Here is a 19,250-nt window from a genome sequence, read left to right as displayed (position 1 = left end):
ATTGAAATCATTGCGCTCTTTGAAAAATATTTAGTTAAAAAGTTAGCTTACAAGCTATTCTTGGAATATTAAAAATCGTTTATAAATATTTTGCACTCCAAATTTTTAGAAAGAAGGGTATTCTACTTGTTCGTATCTATTAAGTTAATTTTAACAATAATATGCTAAAAAATATTCTATTTAAAATTAACAATAATGATAATAAATTTAAAAGTACGATTTTCTTTTGAGTGAAGCAACAATTATAATATATTAAAAATGTAACTGTAATTATGATATTTTAAAAAAATTTAGTAGCAATTATGTAAAACAAACCCAATAAAGTTAATCAGTTCTTCCAGGACAGAACTTGAACTTGAACTCAGATGAGATCAATTTTTATCCATTGCTTACCACTTCTTTTTATCTCAATTTTCTTCTCTCTTTTATCTCTACAATTACAATTGGAAAGAAGAGAATTTCATTAAAGATAATTATATATATATATATATATATATTTCTGATTGGCTGATGGACATAAACACGTCGTCACCAAAGTAGATTGATTCTTATAGGAGTTCTTCTTAACTTCCACCACCTGTCCTTCGACAGGTAGCAGATAGTCTATATCCCCTACTTTTAGGAGTTCCCTGCAATCGGGTACTTGGCAGCATATTATTGCTGCATAGAGGGTTATAAATGCAAAATATAGCGTGTTATTTAATATTTATTACAGACCTGTTTGGAATCAATCGAACTTAGGAGGTTTATATATGCAAATAAGGGATTCTCGAGGGGCATACACGCAAAAAGCCCCAGAATAAATTCCTGCAATTGGCCACGCAGAAGATCCGTTGCGCTCCTCGGCCATAATCGTATCCCGTCGCTCTCGCTGCCTATCGCTCTCCTATCCCTCCAAAATCTTCGAACTTTTCTCAAATTCCCATGATTTATTCGATCCTTCCATTCTCTCGTATCCTTATCCCAATCTTTATCTATTGGCGCCATTGGAGGCCTTAGAGGATTCGTGTGCCTTGGGGTTCTGCAGCAATGGGGACGAGCGCCTCCAAGAACTCGGACAGCACCCATGGCGGAAGAGAAGGCGGTGGCCAACTCCACGTCTCCCTCAAAATGGAGGACTATAAGATCAGAGACGATCTTTTCCCCCATGTCTTTGGTTCCGTTCCTCTCATTGGCTCTTGGGACTCTTCCAAAGCTGTACTTGTCTCCTCTCCCCTAATGCCTTGGTCTAACTCTTCTCTTGATTTGGAATTTTAATGCGTTGTATACTGCTAATGGTGTAGCTTTCTATGGAAAGGGAATCGGCGTCGATGTGGGAGCTTAGCTTCGTTGTCCCCCCTAATCACGGTATGAACACTTGGGTTTGGATTTTGCCAAATGGTTGTTTGTTATTTTGCTTGAATTTAATGTAGAAAGTTGGTGTTAAAGTCCCACGTAGGCTGTCATATATTTTAGATTTTAACTACTGGATGTTTATAATTTTGCTTGGACTCAACGTTGATAAGTTGGAGTTTGAATTCCATTAGGATTGTTCTAAATTTTGGATTTTCCCAACTGCGTCTTTGTTATTTTTCTTGGAGCTTATGCAGAGACATTGGAGTTCAAGTTCCAACTGGGTTGTTTAAAAGTTTTGATTGTGTCAACTGGTTCTGTGTTGTTTTGCTTGGATTATATGTGAAACATTGGAGCTCTAGTTCCACTTGACTTGTTCTAAGTTCGGATTTTGCCAACTGGGTCTTTGTTATTTTGCGTGGATGTGATACAGAAACATTGGAGTTCAAGTTCTTGCTCAAGCCCAAGTATAGCAACTCACCATGCATGGTGGAGGAGGGGCCACACCGTCTGCTTACAGGAGGGACGCTTGAGGGAGATGCAAGGATGGCGCTGTTCAAGATAAATGGAGATGAGGAGGTGGTTGAGTACAGGGTGTTCATCAAGGCAGATATCGTCTCCCCATTTGATCTTGCAGCAAGTTGGAGGGCATATCAGGAGAATCTCCAGCCTTCAAGGGTGCGCGGGATTCCGGATGTTAGTATAAATGTGGCATATGATGGGATTGAGGTGCAGATTGATCCAGCAATCACTTCTCATGCTTATTCCTTTTAACTTCTTCACCTAGCTGTCATAGTTCTCACTGTCTTCTTTCATCTCTTCCAACAGAATGGGTCTTCTGCTAGTTTGGAGCTTGATTTAGAGCACTATGTCGTTCCCGCACCAACTGCCAACCGTGGTGTCGTTTATGCAGCTAACCTGACTGAGAATCCAAGATCTCTATTTCAGAATGGGCCATTCGTGAGACATGATGTTACAAGCAGTAGTTTGCAAGATCCTTATAGAGGAGATGCTTTTACTTTTGACCATGGTAACGATCGGAAGGTATTACACCACAACATCTCTTGCTTTTGGAGGATTCATGGTATAGACTTTGAACTATCTAGTATGCCAGTTCTCAATGATCTAGTTGTTAAAGCTATAGGATACTTGTCGTTTGCTTGCAACTACAAAGCAGGAACATACATTTTATATGCTTAATAATAATGATTGATAGATGGCATTGTTTTCTTTCACCCGTGGATTTTAAGAAACCTGGTATATAGCCAAAGTAACTGGGAATGTATGTCACTTCAGAAGGTGAAGGCTGCTAATATTTATGGTTTGCAAGGGATTTGGACCAGTTACTCTGGGAAATTAAATGATCGTTCCCAAAATGACATGGATTTTTACTGATGGGACATGCTTCTTGTTATTAGTTACCCAGCTTACAATTCCTTGCTCTAATGGATTAAAGATGAATTGCTTTTTATAACAATAAATCACTATCTTAACGTCATATGAAATTGAACCACCTAATAAAATTTGGGAAATATATTAAAGAGGTCTTTGGACCTTTAGTAGGTAAAATCCAAATTATGGAGATTTCCTGTGGTGTACGCACAACTTTTTGAGAGCTCAAATTAGTGCTGAAATGTACTCCATTTCTTGTGCTCTTGAAAAAGTCTGTGCGACTCTTGGATCAAACTTCAATCTCATTATATGGTAGTCATGCAAACTCTTCATAGAATTATTTTCCACGTACTCTGTCAAAAGTCTCATTTTGAGATTCTAATATATCCAAAAGCTCTCTGGAGTTGTTGCTTCATTTAAATGGCTGCATACTTCAGAACAAGGGATGTTGTTGTGTTATTGATTGTTTGGGACTTGAGATTACTTTTCAATTGGCCAATATAAATGTAGGAAAATAATTTCGATGACATTCAATTGCCTGTTTCTTGTTTAAGTGGAATCAAGTCTATATTTTGGAAGATATCCACCATGATCTTTCTTAACAATTGAATGCCAGCATGTCCCGTGCATATTCTTATATCAACCTATCATCACTTGGAAGTCGTATCTGAATAGAAAAGATGCTGAGTCTGCTAAAATATTAGGAAAATTGAAAAGTTGGCAGGTATAACATGATCAATTGCTTATATTGCAGGATACTGAGGTCACAGTCGCTGATCCATTTAAAGTTTTTCCAGCTTATGGTATGGTAGAATCAAAATCGGTTGGCACATTTTCGGCATTGCAGAAACAAGATGGTCAAAGGGGGTTCTTTGTTGATAGAGGTGTTGGTTCTCCTAGGCTTGTTAAATCTGCTAGTGCAAATGCCTTAACAAGTGACCTAAATTTGGTTTCTGAAGCAAAGGTTTGCAAGCCAGAACAATATTTTTCTTTCCTCCCTGTTGTGGAAAATTTTACTATAAACATCTTTATTTCTTTTAATCTTTTGATCTTTTGATTCCTGAGATTCTGTTGGTCGGTACAAATTCCTTTGCCCTTATCTGAACTATGAGAGAATTTAATTAGATGAGTGATTCTTGAACTTTGAATTACCTTGAATGTCGAAAAATTACCTATCTCCATAATATCCAATAAATACTTTTTCTTTTTCGCTTTACTTCTTCATTTTTAACATTTCAAATTTCAGTCTGATGCAATTCAAGCATTTATGTATTATAGCACATTAGCACTATCACAGTAATGTCTACTTTTAATTAAAATGATTACTCTTGCTTTTCATTTTTGTATATTTGAAGGCTATGCCAGCAGCAGCAGGAGCTGTTGCAGCTGCAGCGATAGCTGATCAGATGCATGGACCAAAGGAGGATCGATGTTTGGCTATTGTGCTGGTAATGTCATTGAAATAAAGTGAACTACTTGTTTGGAAATTTCCTGCTCATGATATGTGCTACTTCAGGTTTGATGTTGCTATAAGAACTATAACCAGCTTCAGATGTTTCTTACTACATCCATTGAACTCATGCTGCATGAATAAGATCTAGAAGACCCTTAAACCTGTGCTTGTAGAGCTCCGAAAGCAATGTTGTTGACTTTATCTACAGACTGCAAATTACTAAATTAGCATATATCTAAAGAGTCCAGAGCTATTAGTTGCAAAGATATTTTCTCCATTAATTCCTTCTAAACCTATTTAATGATAATGAGGTCTCTTTCAGATACAGTGCCATTCCAATGCAATGGAAAGGACATTACTCTAGTGTACACGTTATTTCTTAGGTTTCCAGACAACACCATTCATTTTATGTGTTTTAGTTCTTTTTTTTTTTGGTTTGTTTCTTGAGCATATATTTCCTCATGTTTTCTTGTTCTCTTATATGATGCATTTATTCTTTTTCCAATCTTTTATTTACTTGTGCTTAAGGTGGGTTTGCCAGCTCGAGGTAAGACCTTCACTGCAGCCAAGCTTACAAGATATCTGCGATGGTTAGGTCATGAAACAAAACATTTCAATGTCGGCAAGGTGATTATTAAACTTATTTTACTAATTATATGAAAATTCATCTTTGGAAAGTGACAAAATTTCTTCTTAGCTGTAGCTGACAAAAGATCTTACTAATTTGGTGTTTGTTTTTTATAATTGTATACAGTATCGCCGCCTCAAGCATGGAATGAATCAGGTATGCTAGTGTCCTCTTCCAGTAGACCTTTTCTTTGTTATTTAAAGTTCAGTGAGGCATTTATCACATCAAGCTAGCTAATATCAAGATGATGATGTGCAATCACTTATCTTAGCACTTTGTTACTTATTTTGTCTTTATGTGCATTAAAGAGTTGAGATCAGCAGTTATGAATATTCCCCTTCAACTCTTCCTTTACCTCTCTTACATTTATCCTTTTATCGTGGATTTTATTCTTCGCTTCCTTATTAGCCTGGAATAGTTAAGCTAAGTTTCTTTAGGAATGTGACAAGGATGAAAGGTCAATGGATATGTATTGTTACCGTGGAATGTAAGTTTTCAAAAGCCTTCTTTCCACAAGCAAGCATGTGAAGGAATACAAACTTTGGTAAGGTATGTTTTATCATCAGAAAACCTAAAGAGCCTCATGGTTAAGGGTGTAACCGAGCCGAGCTCTATCCAAACTTGGATTGAAATTAGTTTTGAACCTAACCTATTTCAATGTCACACTGAGCTCAAGACTATTTTGAGCTGCTTGAGAGGCAGATTCAAGCCTAATTCAAGTCTGAATCAAGTTCAAATCAAGCTTGACTTGAATCAAACTTGAATTGAATCTTGGATGGGCTACACTTAATAAATTTAAGGAATAATTCTCGTTTCACCCTCTGAACTATTACCCATTTTCATAATGACTCTCTTAATTATTTTTTGATACACACTGACCCACTAAACTATCAAAATATCTCACCCCCTGATGCTGTTAACGGAATCAGTGAATTGACCAAATTGCCCCTCCACTTATAATGATAGAATAGTTAAGTGGCTTAACTAATATTAAATATTTTAATTTTTTTAAAATTCCCTAATTGCCCTCTCTCCTAATCCCCTTTCTCCCAAAAATTCCTTCATTCCTCTCCCCTCCTTCTCACCCAACATCTCCTCCGAGCACATCTCACCCTAGCCCAACCTGCGCACCTCCTTTCCTCTCTTCTTTTCTTTCCTCTTCTCTCTCTGTGGTTGTGCTCTAGATCCTTCGCAACAATCCCATCAAAAACAAAACAACCAAGGAGAAGGGCGCAGATCAACATCCCCTTCTCTATGCCCATCCCTTTCGAGACCCCAATCTCTAAAAGCAAAGAAACCCAAAATTATCAAGGAAAAAGGTAAATTGGGTCTTGAAGAATCTGATGAGAAGAGGTTAAAGGTGGCAGCTTTTTAGCTTTTTATACCAGAAGGAAGGAAATTTTTGGTGAGTGGTTGAGGGAGAGTTCCTCCCTCATAGCAATCTTCTTTTCCTTGCTCTTAGCACACAACTTCAAATTGGTCAGCCATTGTTTTTTCTCTTACCTTCTTAGGTTTGGATTTGTGAATGCTCTCCATTGGCACTCTCTTGTTCTTAAAGATATTACTTTTCACCTTCTCTTGTGCCTCTATGCTTACCATAACCAGAATGACGCTCTTTTCTCTTGGCCTCCAAAGCTTGCTTTGCACGAGATCGCGAGTGAATTTTCATCGGTTTCTTAATGATGAATCCATCCTTCACAAGCTTTCAGATATCCATGTCTCGTTGGCCTCATTGGGATCAAGCTAGACCTTGCCGTGGACGCATGTGAGAATGCTCACGGCGAGCCGCTTCTGTAGCTTGAGTGACACCATCGCTTCTCTTCGATCTTGATGTCGATCGCTCGATTTGGTGAAGGAGAAGAATGAAAAGCGACGGAGGGTTCTCTCTAAAGTCAACCTCAAGATTGGAAAAAATGGAGAAAGAGGTGGGATGCAGCATAGAAGGGGAGAAGGAAGGTTATTTTGGGCATAGAAGGGGAGAAGGAAGGTTATTTTGGTTATCATAAAAGCTTATTTAAAATTGTCACTACATATAAGGGTATTTTGGTCATTTAGCTGTCACGTAACCAACACATGACAACTTATGGACGGAAATATGTAATAGAACCCTGACAAAAGGAGTTAAATGAGGTATTTCTGATAGTTCAGGAAGTCAATGTGTACCAAAAAATAGTTGAGGGGGTCATTATGGAAATAGGTGATAGTTCAGAGGGTGAAAAGAAAATTATCTCTAAATTTAAATTAAACATGTAAACAAATTGAGCCTTATCGAGCAGAGCTTGATTGAGCTGGCCTATGCTCAAGCTTGTCTTGAAATTAATTTTGAGCTTAACCTAATTAATCAATCTCGACTCATTTCGAATATGAGCTGAGCTCGAGCCAGCTTGATTATTTTGGCAGCCCTACTCACGGTTTGTTCTACAATGCTCTAGTACTCTGGAACTTGCAACTGTAAGAGAACAAGAATTTATTAGGTTTGCAGAAGACTGTCTAGTGATTTGTGTTCTCACGTCTATAAAATGCCTGCATAAGCATGTCTTAAGGAAAGAATATAACAACCTTAGCCATCTTTAGTACTTCTCTTCATAGTCGAATAAATCATTTATTAAGTACTTTTAGGGTGGTAACACATTAGCATGTTTGTTGGTTGTTAAGGAGGAGATTGGGAGGGGTTGCAACTTGCAAATCGTCACCTTGTATAGGATCATTGAAATTTGAATGACTCGGCTCTCAGTAATGAAAATTGTATGTACTATTTTATTGTGGCTTGATCTCCTATATACACAGAGATCTGTGAAGAACATTCTACGATCAGTCTCTTCTTTTTAACTCTGTACCTATTTTCCTATTATATAGCATACCTGCTTGGTTCCTTTTATTCTCACATACTTTTTCTTGTTAGAAAAATTCTGGTGATTATTCTCATTATACAGATTGTGTATGTATTTTTTATTTATATTTTGTAAATCTTCTGTACCAATTTTCTTGGACACCTCTACATCTTGTGTCATAAAGTGCTCTAAAATAGTAAAATATAATTGTTTTTGTTGATACAGTCTGCAGATTTTTTCCGTGCTGATAATCCAGAAGGCATGGAGGCACGTAATGAGGTTAGGATGAGCTATCTACCTTATGTTATCTAAAGATTGTAATATCTGCTTCATAGTTCTTCTTCTTCAGTTATGTATATAAATGGATCTCTGTTTGCATATTCTATATGGTGAGCTATTGATAGTTTGGTTTTCTTCTGTAGAACATATTTGAACTTTCAAATGCATTTTCCCTCTATTATAAAAAGTCTGTTGGTTTAAATAATTTTGAGATCTCTCTTTCCAGGTAGCAGCCCTAGCAATGGAAGATATGCTAGCGTGGATGCAAGAAGGAGGACAGGTAAGTCTTACCTATTGTAAATCTTGCTGCTTGAAAGTTATTACAAACCAATGATAGTTTTGATGGACCACAGGTTGGTATATTTGATGCGACAAACAGCACAAGAAAACGAAGAAACATGCTGATGAAAATAGCTGAAGGAAGGTGCAAGGTAAATTCAAATATCTAAACATCTGACTAATCTTTCTCCACCCTTTTGCTTTGAATATTTTGGTATCATACATCAAGACGGGCACATAAATACAGCTCAGCCAACTGGTGTCTCTGCTCCTTCTCGCAAATCATTACAAGAACAACACATTTAGTCCTCTTTTGGCATTTAGCAAGAGGTGCATGTGCCTTAGCATTGACTGTTCTTTCAGTCCTAAGAGTTTACGTGATACTATGAATAGAGTTGGACTGGAATTTTACATTAGGACTTTTAGAAATAAGTTCACACTTTTCTAGCCCTTGATTGTGCTTTGAGATTGTAAAGCACATCTTATAATATAAAGTAAGAGAGAAAGCACTTTTACTTTTTCTCATTTTGGGATGAGTTTTTCAGATCACGAGGTGCAGTCAATGGTTAGAATATGTTCAAACTTCTTCTGATGTTTTTACATAACTGGTCAAATTCGTGGTATAGATATTTATTTTCTAAACTGTTGCATCTTACATTTCTATCTATATCTGTAACCAGAATGCCAAACAATTCTTTTTCCTTGGTAGTCATATTTTAGGGATATATTAATATTCATAACCATCTTCTCCCTGGAAGCTGAAATTAATATAGTTGTATTCTATAAATGGAGCAAATATATATTTGGAAAGTATGTTATGTTGCATTTTTATTCTTGCTTCTTACCTCAAGTTCCAATCATGAATAACTTCTTTTTCTTCTCTGAATTAAATAATTTAGGCCTGAGTATATCTTGGTCAAGGGAAATAATACTTACTGAAGCAGAGGCAGGCAGATGATTGACTGAATGTTTCTTTAATAAAAATAACTTTGATCTATTAAATATGGAATACATCTCTGTGGACATATGCTTAGTTTTAACCATAATGCCTTTGACAAGATAACCTCAATATTTTGCTTGATGGTCCTTGCCTTTTTGTACATGAATTATGTGGTGAGTTTTCACTTTTTGATTGAAATGTATCACATGCTGCATATCATGATTTTCCTTATTAGTCGTATAATAAACATTGTTTTTATTTATCTTCAGTTTTCACATTCTTTATAGCATGAATTTGCAGATTGCTTGTTCTAACCTATCTTTTGTTTACCTTACAGATCATATTTTTGGAAACTATATGTAATGATGAACGCATAATTGAAAGAAATATACGTCTAAAAATTCAGCAGAGTCCAGATTATGCAGAAGAGTGAGATGTGGTTCATTATGCAATCTCAGTAGGTTGTTTTTTTGTTTCAATACCATACTGAGTGCAGTTTCTGATGCTAATGTCGCAGGACAGATTTTGAAGCTGGTCTACGAGATTTCAAAGCACGCTTAGAAAATTACGGAAAGGTTCTAAGTAAAATGACCTTACTGTGTAGCTACACCTTGTTGGTTGAATTCTTGAATTGCAGGCACTGCTTCAAACTATAACTGAAAATATATGCTTCTACAGGTGTATGAACCAGTGGAAGAAGGTTCTTATGTCAAAATGATCGACATGGTCAGTGGACAAGGTGGACAGTTACAAGTAAGTTTTGGTGGTCCCTTTCATCTATCTAGATGTTCAGGAGATTGATGTTTCCTCCACATAGTTAGACTTTGTTCAGTCACTGTTTTGTTGAGGCTTTTTTCTTGCCTTTCACAACATTAAGGCTGTCTATTTGCATCAACATCCACTAAAATCTGACAGATGCTAGAATGAGATCCCTAGACCAATTGTTGGGAAAGTAATTTCCAATTCAGACATCAAGCAAGTCAAACTGCATCTGCGTATTCTATAGATACATATTCTGTTGTAAATTACTATACTTCTTTTACATTGCTAAAGATCTCTTTTATTTACCAACTGTTGCTCATCCACATAACTTTCTTTTACACTCTCTTCTATAATATGTATAAGCACATTCTATCAGTTATTCCACATTTAAGACCGAGAAGTGGTAATCCTCAATAAACTCATGGTACCTAATAGATCAATATTTCTACCATGGATTACAAATCAGAAGATTTTGTCCGCGAGTTTTTTGTTTTTTTTGTTTTTTTTTATTCTCAAAGCTGCCTTTTTTATATATAAATATAAGCTTATGTCCGTCCTAGCCCCAACCAAAATCAAACTTTAGTTCATGTACAAGAAGATTCTGTGAGAGAGCTGATGCTTCAAACATTTTATTAGATATATTTCCTACTCTTCCTGTATTTTAAATTGTCAATAGAGTATTCAATCTTTATTTCCTTTTATTTGTTCTCCTTTAGATTCTTGACTTTCGTTTGTCATTCAGGTCAACAATATCAGTGGTTATCTTCCTGGGCGGATTGTATTTTTCTTGGTATGGTCTAAAGACTCTTAAGTTCTGATTTTTCTTATAGGGAAAAGGAACATGCACATTATTGTGGAAAATGGAATATATTTCTTTCCAATCATACAGTATATTTAGTAGGAAGAGAACTGTGATTGCTTAGTCATTGAATAATAGAATTATAACTTATGTTGTAAAAAAGCTGCCTTGGCATGTGGGCAATTAAGGTGTCACATAGCTCCTTTGCAGCAGGTAGATGGCTGTGTTGGTGCATATATAGTCCATCTCAAATGCAGTGAATACTTCTTAGTATTCAATTATTCATTAGTGCGTACTGGTTTCTTGATATGGGGTGCACCTACATATTTCTGATTCTGTATCTTGTAATCCTGTTAGACTGATAGGAGAAAACAAAATAATGCTTTCTATATTATAGTCAGTAAATAATACATCCTAGTGTCAAATCTATAATTCTATCTTGCCTGTCCTGTTGTTTCTCTGACACCATTTTTGCTTGATATAATAGGAAGTTACTGTTTCTTAATGAAAATTAGTACTGTTGTACCTGAAGGTCTGTTAACACTTATCATTTCTTTATTGAATGCTTATGCCACTATCTAGACACGACATACTAATGTCTCAAGATGCCATTGCAGGTGAATGCTCATTTGACACCTCGTCCTATTCTGCTTACTAGACATGGTGAGAGTCTAGATAACGTTAGAGGAAGAATTGGTGGTGACACGGCTTTGAGGTGTTCTCTATCTTGATTTTGCAGTACTTATCTGGTTTAGTTAGCAGAAGCAATGACCATAAATTAATGATACATTTGTATGCATCAAACTTATATGGCAGCTTATATATGATCCTCCTGGAGCCTTTTTTTTCATTTGTGATTCTGCATATATTGTGATACCTACATTGGGATACATTGAGAAAAAGAAGGAAACTACACTCTCATTGGAGAGCCATATTCTGCATGTGTGGAGTTAGAGAAGGAAATCTTCCTTCTATAGTTCTTGCTAAGGCTTGAATTAACTACAACATAAGGAACAATTCTGCTATTACAATATTGAATTACTATGTTTTACACATTTTCCAGTTTCGACTGATCCCGAGTGAGATCGGCCAAAATGGATCGGGATCGGCCCTAGTTGATCCTAATCCCGATCCGTTTTTTTTAAGATTGGCCGTATCGGCAGATCTCGCCCAAAACTAGTGGGATCAGATCCCACCCCTCTATCTGCCTCTCTTTCTCTCTCTTTTCTTTCTTTCTCTCTCTTTTTTTTCTTTCTCACTTTTTCCACTGGCAATTGAGTAGATCTCCGGTGACCTCAACCTCCAGCGACATTCTCCGACAAAGATCCGACGACCTCGGATGAGTTTTTTTATTATTATTTTTTTTCAGTTTTTAATTTCTCTCATTTCCTCTCTCTTTCTCTTCCTGCACTGAGTAGATCCAACAACCTCTACTGTTGCTGCTGCAGTGAAGCAGCAGCACCAGTTGCTGAGAGCTTGAGAGAGAGAGAGAAGGGGGAAAAAAAAGTAAAGAACAAATTAGAACCTTGTCTATGCGAGTAATTTTTTAGTAAGTTTTGAATTCTGAGAGTGGGGGAAGGGGAGAGAGAGCTCGATATTCATTAAAATTTTAAACTTTAAGTAAGTTAATACATTTTTTTAAGTTTTTAGGCTTCATATGTGAGTAATTTTTATTTTCTTATTTTCCTCTCATTTTTTCTAAATTTTTAAAAATTTGTTTGCATTTTTAAATAATATTTAGAATTCTAAGTAATTAAAAAATAGCATGATCTGATACGAGCGGCCGATACTGCCGATACGGCCGATACGTATCTTTTTTCTGGACAACCAAAATTGATCTCGATCCCGATACTAGAAACCTTGGTTTTACAATTGAATGTTATGAGCTAGTAATGATCTTATTAGTTTGTGATGCCCGCATTGTAAGCATACCAGAATAACTGAGTTCTTAGTCTTCATGCTCAAACTACATGTGTATATAAGAGGTAATTCATGTCAATAGACATGTACATGTTCAAGGTGAGTGAATCAGACCAAATCATGTGACGGAAGAAGTGTACATAATTAGGTACTTGATCACAATTAGAACGGCTAACATCTCATCTTGAAGTAGGTAAGGATTGTTTCTCTCTCACAAATGACTTCATTCCTCCTTCTAAAAGATGCTTTTAACTCAAAGTTGTAATGCAATGATTAGGATGTACTATACTTTTTCTTTACTTTTAGGTTACTGGTCAATTTTATAATCTTTTTCAGATAGAAATGTTCCATAAAATAAATCTTCAAATGTGTCAGAAGTGTTGAATATGATTGCATAAGAACCTGCTTAGCACCTATAAATTATAAAGCTTCCGTCAAAGATAATGGAGATATAGGTCTTTGAATCAATGACTTAGCTCACGAGGGGAGACTTGTATCTTACTTATTTTTGTTTTTCTTGATGCCTTCATATGCATAAGCCATTAAGAAGTAGAGCATTTCATACAGTACATATCGCGGCTAACCCTCAAATGTTAATTTCTGAAATCTTTTTCGATTGTAATGGATAATGATATTGGTGGTGGATGTAATTTTTACAGTGAAGCAGGGGAGCTTTATGCAAAGAAACTTGCCAACTTTGTAGAGAAGCGACTGAAAATTGAGAGGACTGCCTCTGTAATTATCTCCTGTGAATCTTTCACATGTTATGTTAGATGAATATATTCTCGAGTCTGAACATTAAGATTTTATTCCATGATTAAATTCCTTATTGAGAATCTTCAAACTAAATTTGTTTTTGTGGAGAGAGAGAGAGAGAGAGAGAGAGATAAAGTATGTAATTGCAATTATGAAGCATATAGTTTTTCTGGTCATGTTCCACATGCCATAGTGAAAGATGAACCAATGTAGATGACATGCAATTTATCAATTATAAAATTCCACTTTGCTATGGACTCTCAATTTTTCAGCCACTAAATGTTATACTTAAGAAATCTTTGATTTTTATGAAGTCTTAATGTTTATTATTTTGCTCCTCTAACTTTTAGATATGGACCAGCACTCTCCAGAGAACGATTTTGACTGCAGGTCCAATTGTTGGATTCCCAAAGGTTTATTAAATTCTCTTACAAACCTAATTTCCTTATCTCTTTTTTTTTCTTTTTTTCTTTTTTGACCAAAAGATATACCTATTTCCTTTTGATTTAGTTGGTATTGCATTGATGTTCTTTTACTGCTTGTTTCTAGATACAATGGCGTGCCCTTGATGAGATAAATGCTGGAGTCTGTGATGGAATGTCATATGAAGAGATAAAGAGAAACAAACCCGAGGAATATGAGTATGCACTGAATACATTCTCAATTTCTCATTGATGTCCTGTATCCCTGTGAAGCAATATAATTGCTGCATTTTCTATTTATGCTGTACAACAATGCGAGTAGTGATGTACAAACGTCATGCTTGATGAGCTAGTTCTTTCATGCATTTCTTACTGATCTTAGTTGTACTGTATACTCAAAAACCATCTTGAATTATTAGATACATTAGTAATTAGTTGACATGCAATGGACTGATGTTAAACCTTATGCACTCTAAATTTCTTCCTTAATCTTCATTTATTTCTTGAGACCTTTTTGGATATGCCAAATATGAGTTCAATCATGTTGCTTATTTTAACAAACAATCCATTTGTTTTTATAGTGTGAGTTCTTTGAAACCACATTGTCAGATACATTAGGATGAATCTTATTGCATGGTAGGATTATCCATGGTTAAACCCCTCCTTGTCATGTTTTCTCATGAGGGATGAGACTTAAAAAGATGAGTTAACTTTGGTCAAACTTCCATGATAGGGATGCTTTATCATGGTTTTCTTATCCCACTTATGGGGTGCGAGATAAGAGGGAAGATGAAATGTGTGATAAACTCAAAATTGTAAAAGCCTCCCATCTTGTTTCTCTTCTCAAAATAATGGCAATACATCGGTATTTGGTACCAAAATATTACTTATTCTGAGTAACAATTACACCTCCTTAATGTACCTCATAATAAGCCTTAGTAATATCTCATCCTCATTAATGCAGACCAGTTGTAAGGCTTTATCATGATTTTCCTTGCCCAACTAAATGGGTCCTTATAATATGATGTGCCATGCAGTCTTTTTTCTGGAAGTAATTAACATTATCATCTGCATCATCTGCATCATAAGTCTTTCTATTAGTTATGGATTCTGCTGGAAGAATGCTGAATTTACGGAATTTAGCAGATTATTACCACTGGTGTCAAGTGGATGCAATTTTGCAGCTATCTGAACCTTCTGGTGTTCTTTTTATATGTTAACTTCTTTAGCTAGAAACTTCTGATGCTTTCCAGAGGAGCTTCTCAATGATGAAGTACAAAGCACTGGAGTTGTGTTCTCCTAGTTGCTCATGTAGTAGACTAGAAAACATATAGTGGAGATCTATAGAACTTCAGTCAGGATTCCCTCTTAAAAAAACATGGGGCCCTTGCATCAGATCTTTTTGATTGATTTTAGTTCGTGCTGTTGGTAGATCTTATCTGCTAGAACCATATCTTTGTAGCTCCCTCATCGTTCAAGCCCTATGAAGAACTTCCATTTGTGGTGATGTTTCCCATTGACATTTGTTTAAAGCAATTTAGATTTTTCTAACGGAAACTTTAAGTAAAGTGTGTTGTTTGTCATTTTTACCTACAGGTGCTTCCTTTCATATTTATTAAAGCATGCTTTCCAGCTCTCCATCAGTCTTGTGGACCTGCTATTTTTCGTTAGTTTATCGTGTTCTGATATTGTTCTACTGAGATATTATTAATCTGTTCCTTCAGTGTCGGGATAGCTAGCAATCATATGCAAAACTTTCAGTTCTTATTGGAATCAAAGACATCCTCAAGAACTTGTATAACCCAATCACAAGAAATAAGTGCCATAGCGAGTATGATCATGATGTATTGAGTATGCTGAGTTAAAATAAATCAAATGTTCAATTAGTTCATTCGAATTGAACACTATAATTAGCATTTAATTTTCTTAGTGGTTAAATTATGTCGGTAACTCACTATGTAAGACTGCTAATCTATAGTTTGTTATTGTGATATATCAAGTGCTTCTTTATGCTAGTTTTGGTTTTTAATACATGCAAGGTTACCGGTTCACATAGTCATGTTTTGGCTGAACTATTTGAACATTTCTACTGAAAATGCTTGCACCTCGGTTACTAACTTGCAGATCGCGTAAGAAAGACAAATTGAGGTATCGCTATCCTCGTGGAGAATCTTATCTTGATGTCATTCAAAGGTTAAGTAACAGTGCAGCTTAAATTGGCCAGATAACATCAGATTTTTCATATTTTTCCCACTATTATGATCATGAGTATTAAATATCAGATGTTGATATAAGAGTCTTTTTGTTCAGATTAGAGCCTGTAATCATTGAACTTGAGCGGCAGCGTGCACCAGTTGTAGTCATATCTCACCAGGTAATTTGTGCCATTACTTTGCGATTTGCATGTTTACTTTTACAATTTGAAGCCAAAATTAGATATCATTATCTTGATCAAAACTATATTATAGGCCGTGCTTCGAGCATTGTACGCATATTTTGCTGACAGACCATTGAAAGAAATTCCTCACATCGAGGTAAGTTCATTAAGAATCATTAACTGATAAACTTATTACATTTAAAGAGGGATATCATGCCAGTGCATTATAGATCAACTGAAACTAGGCTATTCTCTGCTTATATTAGGTACCACTCCACACTATAATTGAGATACAAATGGGCGTTACTGGCGTCGAAGAGAAGAGATACAAGCTCATGGATTGAGCTTCATTTCCACAGATGTGGAGACACACAGCAATTTGTAAATTTTGCTGATATAGTTGACATTCTGGTAATTCATTATGCTATTCCAATTACTCCAATTACTTAAAACTTTTTGTCTCTCGACAAAGTATAATACTACTAAATTTCTCATTATACAAACTGTTTGATAACAGTTCATCCCCCACTTTTTGGATCATCAATACAGTATGTGTTTATAATTGTATACATATATAGTAGGAATTAGGAACAAGACGAGGACTTTCGTCAAAGTCTTTGGGATCGGTCCACTTTCCAGAAATTAATTTGGGCTGCGTCCAATTAAAGCAATTAAAAGATTCTGCCGTCGCCTTCACGAGACTCTCACTTCTGACCCACACTTCCCAAGAAAGTCCACGAGAAACCCGGGCAATAAGAAGGCCCCCTGTCTCCCTCTCAATAGCAAAGACCAGAAACGGCTAATTATTTATTAGGAGCCAATAAGAATTAAATTCCCATGAGATCAAAAATAAGGGGACCCTTAGAATTGGTGGTGGATCCTCTAGGACTAAAGTTAATTAATTGTAGGTAGTGCTAGTGTTTTTCTAGACTTTGGTCAAGGTGTTTTGCTCAACTTTCCAACTTGAGGACACCATCAAATATGACCATATGGTTGAATCCCCCTGAGTGCAAAAGAATATCTAATATGAAGAAATTAGTCAATTGCACCATAGTGCTTATGATCTATGAGTGAGAAAATAAAAATAAAAATTATTGATGTAGGAATGAATGTTCTTTAAAGAAAAAGGACATAAAACTACAAGACTTGACATGGGATGCTTCCCTTAATTCCATGCGCCATATACTACTCTCTTACCTAAGCCTAGCTGATCATTGGTGTTGTACATATATTACTCTCTCTCTCTCTCTCTCTCTCTCTCTCTCTCTCTCTCTCTCTCTCTCTCTCTCTCTCTCTCTCTCTCTCTCTCCTTGGCCTTATATGTTTAGCTACTTCACTAAGAAGTGAGTGGAAGTATAAGCTTAACTATGTCAAGCTCTGGTGAGCTACATAACCAGGAAGCCAGTTCTTGTTCGTCCAACAACAAAGTCTTATTAGCCGCGGTGATCTCTTTGTCAGTAGTCGTCTCCTTTGTGCTGCTGCTCCACATCTACGCTCGATGGCTTCTTCGAAGAAGACCCATCGTCGCAAATCTCATAACGGAGCCTCTGCCTCTCCACCGACGACGTCCGATAACGACCACTACAATCCCCGGTGTCGCGGTCACCGAGATGACGAGGGTATCCATGGATGGATTAGATGTTAAAGACTTGGCTTCGCTTCCCACGTTTGTGTACAAACGCAAGGAGCATGAGGCTGCGATGGATTGCGTGGTTTGCCTGAGTGTGATGGAGGAGGACGAGAAGGGGAGGGTGCTTCCGGTGTGCAAGCATGCGTTCCACGTGGCGTGCATCGACGTGTGGTTGATGTCGCATTCGACGTGCCCGATTTGTCGGGCGGCGGTGAAGGTGGAGGAGAAGATGGATGAGGTGGTGGTGGTGCTCGGCGGCGCGGCTGAGGAGGTTGGTGAGGAGGAGACGAGAAGGGAGGAGGAGGCAGTGGGTGACCATGTTGAGATAGCAGTTAGTAGTTGTAATGGTGAGAATGATGTCGGAAAGGAAGGTGGGTCATCATCATCATCATCATCTTTGAGTTGTTCTCTGAAGAGGATGCTGAGTAGAAGTAGATCAGAGAGTAGAGTGTTTCCATCATCAGTTGTGTAAGGAAGAGAAGTTTACTCGATCATGGAGTACTACATTACTCGTCAATTTATTGTATTTATGATTCTTTCTTCCTTTCTTTCTGTGTGATTTTGATCGACTTGATTGTGATACACATTGGTAGAGAGAGAGAGAGAGAGAGAGAGAGAGAGAGAGAGAGAGAGAGAGAGATGGAAATAGAGATTTGTGAATTATATAACATGGTAGACTTTTCTATGGAAAGGAGGAGATTTCGAAGTCAAAATATGCTCAGATTCAGAGGCAAGAGCCGTTACCTAGGATATGAGTAACTCCTTTTTTTTATTATTTATTTACTATTTACTTAATTATTTATTACTTTTTCTTAGGATTTGATGTACAAGTTACTCCAACAGTGTAATTTATGTATAATTTCGATTCCTTTTCCACACAAATCTCATGTATTCGCTTACACAGACTATGCAATTGTTACTCGTTCTTAAAAATCAACATTAGTAAGACAAAAGATTCTGGGAAGAAAAAGAAAAAGAAAAGGAATATCGTTCATCGAAAATAACCAAAATTCTAATTCACAAAATGGGTACATTATTGGATTAGCTTTTTTTATTGATTAGATTAGTAATAATTCGGCAGAAGCGGGTAGAGTACGGAATATTTCCAAGTTGGTAATTCAAACTCTTGTAGCTGGATTCTTGGGAACCACAAGAGTACTAAGGATGGGATCTAAAAATGGATTTTTAAAATTTAAAAAAAAAAAGAATGAAGATTTATTGTCATTAAATTAATGAGCCCATTAATTTAATTCTTTATTCTTTAATCAATAAATAATTAAACAAATCTCTCATCATAATTTGATTGATTTATTTACTCTTTTACGTAAATTTGATAAACTAAAGCATATCCTTAGAATGGAATTCCAACCCACTCCAACAGTGGAAACGTGTCTTCGGCCCAATCAAAACACAAGCCCATAGAGACTGAACTCAGGCCCAAACACCCATG

General features: G+C 36.4%; 1 protein-coding gene across 2 annotated transcripts; it reads left to right on the top strand.

The window, feature by feature from the left end:
- The first annotated feature begins 832 nt into the window (after positions 1-832).
- Positions 833-16,698, top strand: LOC140793846 (6-phosphofructo-2-kinase/fructose-2,6-bisphosphatase-like). 2 transcript variants are annotated; one of them, XM_073145594.1, is made up of 23 exons: positions 833-1,197; positions 1,284-1,347; positions 1,766-2,061; positions 2,161-2,376; positions 3,479-3,688; positions 4,080-4,172; positions 4,706-4,804; positions 4,932-4,961; positions 7,862-7,915; positions 8,142-8,195; positions 8,269-8,346; positions 9,472-9,563; positions 9,652-9,709; positions 9,813-9,887; positions 10,639-10,686; positions 11,313-11,410; positions 13,275-13,350; positions 13,722-13,784; positions 13,921-14,012; positions 15,918-15,986; positions 16,104-16,167; positions 16,262-16,327; positions 16,437-16,698. In XM_073145594.1, the coding sequence occupies exons 1-23, from the start codon at positions 1,030-1,032 to the stop codon at positions 16,512-16,514; spliced, it is 2,241 nt and encodes a 746-aa protein (XP_073001695.1). In that variant the 5' UTR covers positions 833-1,029; the 3' UTR covers positions 16,515-16,698. The 2 variants fall into 2 exon arrangements, with proteins under 2 accessions (XP_073001695.1, XP_073001703.1); XM_073145602.1 differs by having other exon boundaries at positions 932-1,197; positions 1,298-1,347.
- Positions 16,699-19,250: the final 2,552 nt, after the last annotated feature.

The sequence above is a fragment of the Typha latifolia genome, chromosome 1, assembly GCF_019914945.1.
Source record: "Typha latifolia isolate L0001 chromosome 1, TyphaL0001v2, whole genome shotgun sequence".
NCBI lineage: Eukaryota > Viridiplantae > Streptophyta > Magnoliopsida > Poales > Typhaceae > Typha > Typha latifolia.
The sequence above is the reverse complement of the archived record's forward strand: the minus strand, read 5'-3'. Positions and strand labels throughout refer to the sequence as shown.